The sequence below is a fragment of the Plasmopara halstedii genome, assembly GCF_900000015.1.
Source record: "Plasmopara halstedii genome assembly, contig: Scaffold_323, whole genome shotgun sequence".
Classification (NCBI taxonomy): Eukaryota; Oomycota; class Peronosporomycetes; order Peronosporales; family Peronosporaceae; genus Plasmopara; species Plasmopara halstedii.
Window position 1 is genome coordinate 1955324 of NW_020187244.1, and position 3250 is coordinate 1958573.

At 47.0% G+C, this 3250-nt stretch overlaps 1 protein-coding gene across 1 annotated transcript in view; it reads left to right on the top strand.

Moving 5' to 3' along the window:
• PHALS_08889 (diacylglycerol o) overlaps window positions 1–3250 on the top strand; it is a gene marked incomplete at both ends in the record, with an annotated part of 3300 nt that continues 50 nt past the window's right edge. The window contains 4 exons of the mRNA XM_024724318.1: window positions 1–55; window positions 897–946; window positions 1019–1080; window positions 1152–3250. The exon at window positions 1152–3250 is cut by the window's right edge and continues 50 nt beyond it. Of these exons, the coding sequence (XP_024575207.1) occupies window positions 1–55; window positions 897–946; window positions 1019–1080; window positions 1152–3250 (2266 nt within the window). The remainder of the gene's footprint in view (window positions 56–896; window positions 947–1018; window positions 1081–1151) is intronic.

Genomic DNA, 3250 nt, shown 5'->3' on the forward strand with positions numbered 1-3250 from the left:
ATGCAACGCGGAAATAAGACATTTGCAAAAGCGGCTAAGGATCTTCCTGTACAATGTAGGACTTTGATAGCGTGGATTCTCGAGCTGATTTGGGATGCAATTTAATATAAGTATGTCGGGTCTGAATGGCGACGAGCCATCGATGAAAATGAAGACAAAGTTACTGGGTGCCGCACACTTTCCCTATTGCTACCAGCCCATGTATACCACGAATGTATTCTTCGCAAAGTCCCATCATCTGCATAAGTACCGATACTTCGGTACTTCTACATACTTTAAATTTCAATCGTCTGACGTTGGTACGGAAGTTTAAGTTGCATGTCTACCATGTTTATACATACACCTTACGCCCTGTGACTTCGCTACTTTCCGTTCTATCTTGGGACCGCGACTTACTGTGGCTTCTGCCTTCCGAATTTTGGTCAACGGCACTCAGGAGTATCGTTGTTGGACAGCTTGGATAGTCACACTGTTTATGATTGGAGATATTAAGACTGCTTGATTTAGAATCTGCTTTAAAATGATCGAATTTATATGCCAATCTAGAAAAGCAGGGTCTTAGTGGCTAGAAAGGCTCTCGAGTCCACTTCTGGTCGTACGAGCCGTCATCTGCGCTTGTTTTTTTTCGTGGACTCCCTGGGTCAAAGCTACCCCAGGACATGGTGCATTGAAATCCGTTGTAGCGATCATTCTCTTAATTGTATATCTGCTGAGATGAGAATTAGCGATGATATGTCGCGGTTCCCAGAGTTTTTTTACGATGCAATGATTGGTCATCCCAAATACATTGATTATTGAAAATTCTTGCTGTTTTCACGCCTTTTTCTAATTATCGCATCATTATCATGATTCGTATTCTATAACTTAACCCAGTCGTAATCCTCAGATATAGTAAGTACAGTATAAACTCGTGGAATTGCTGCTGAAGCTGAAGCGTTTTGCCGCGGTTTGTCAGGCAAGATTTAACGGCCAGAACACAAAGACCGCCTCATATTTATTGTGCTGATACCCGTTTTAGACCGTAAGGCGCTGTCTCCAGATCGCCCGCATTGCGCACCCTCTGTTGCTTCAGCCGTTTACGTACGTTCTTAATTCGTCTGCGTTCGTGATTACGCCTTTTCATAATATTCAACTCTTATGTCTCCGTTCAGAATTTCAATGAAAATATCACAATTTAAATTACAGCTTCCTGCCGAAGTAAACTCAAACTCAATGAAGGCGCCGCAGCTCATACATCGCAAATCCAAGCAGCTATCACAGTCAATCGTGGACCAAGACGACGAGGATGAAGCCTTTCCTCCTGTTCCAGTAGAACACATGAGTGCACGTGGTGTATTCCTGCTCACAATGGCTATCACATCCTTCGCCGCATTCACTCTATTCGCTGTAGCGGAATTCACGCACCATCACCCAGCATTTCTACTTGCTAATGTATTGCAAGGTGACATTCATGCTGCTGTCCAGTGGGCGCTGCAACTGTCTGTTCCAGCAACCAGTGCCGCTGCATGGTTCCCGATTTCCATCTCGCGCGCTCATACAGGTACGATACGCATCAAAACAGCCGTACCTTCCCCAGCACCCGACACTCGCGCACCGTTTCTTTTAACAAAGCTTGCAAGAAGGTACCGTCGAAATCACATGTTTGCCATCTACCAAAGTATTGGCTGGGGGTTGTACGGACTATCGGTGGCCCTTCAGCTCATCTGCTTTAGCTCCAATAGCGTGGGTGACATGCCGTTCTGCCGACCTGGAAGTTGTTCCGTGCAGGCTGTCGCGGCATTTATCGCCGAAGTACTAATCATCTCGTCCGTACTGACGCTAGAGAAACGCCGAGATCGCAATCGTCAGCGTCGAAGAGATCGATTTGTGGTGCAACTCAACAACTATAACAATATGTTGTTGCTGGTTGGTGCGACATTGCTAGCACTAGCATCTGAATTTACGCGAGTGTTCCCCCATCCGTCTGGAAGCAGTGTGGGGTATCCGTTGGCGACGGGGTTGGGTTCGCTGGCGCTTTTTGTGACGGCGCTTTTCAATACATACGGTCTCGGCGGAGTGTTGTCAACCAAGGACGGCTGGAACTTCTATCAGCCTTTCATGGGCGGAGCACGTTTTGTGTTCTTTCAGATCGTGTCCTGGACGTGTTTTGGAGCTGGCGCGGCGCTGCAAGTGGTGTATTTGCTGTCACTCGGCGTGGTGGAGCTGGAATTGTTCGTTGGTGCGATGGCTGTGGCTGGTTTGCTGTTTGTTGCCGCGGAAATTGGGATGATGATGTCTTTGCTTGTATTTAAAAAGTCTGGCCAACTACGAGAACGACCAAGTTGCTCAGATGCTATATCTTCTGACGATTCTACAAACGAGCTGAATACCACTTTCTTGATTGAGACGTCCAAGACCACGCTGACGTCTACAATTTCGTTGCATTCCTTCTTTCTGACGGTTCATAAGCGCATGCGCAACTTTGCGGACGAATGTCTCGGTGCTATCGTCGTTGGGATGATGGCCAACCTTCAGTACATTCCGAACGCGCTCTTGTTTGTTTTCTTTGCTGCGACGACAAACTTAAGTCCTGCTGGTGTTATCTTTTATGGCATATCCGCGACTGGTTTCGAGTTTGTCATGGTGCTGTCTCGCTCTGTAGCGACACATTTGTACTTGAAGGATTCACACAATGGTTTGCTGAAACAAGTCAATCGATACCATGTGAAGTACGTGTTGCCTCAGGTCATCACTGCCTGCCTTCCAGCCTTGGCCACATACAAGCATTATATTCTCGATATGGATGCGTTTGTGCCAGTGCTATCCCTTACCGTCCTGCTATACATTTATGAGCTCACATACCGTGGAAATCCCCAACATACAGGTTGTCGCGAGCGTGCAAATTGGATTTTCGGTCGTAGCTTTCTCATGGACACGGTCAAAAGATATTTCAGTGGAACTATCATTCGCACGGCTCCTCTTGACCCTCAGAAACAGTATGTCTTGAGCTTCCATCCACACGGCATTATACCAATCTCTGTTATTTGGCTTCAGTATACTGCGCAATGGCGACAATTGTTTCCAAGCTTTCACGCGCATATCTTGACGGCAAGTATCTTACATCAAATTCCGCTCGCACGGGACGTGCTTCACTTTTACGGCTCACGTGAAGTAACGCGAACGGCTTTTACACATGCGCTACAGCAGAAGGAGAGCGTGTTGGTTGTACCTGGCGGTCAAGCCGAGATGCTTCAGCAGCAGTCAGCAAAAA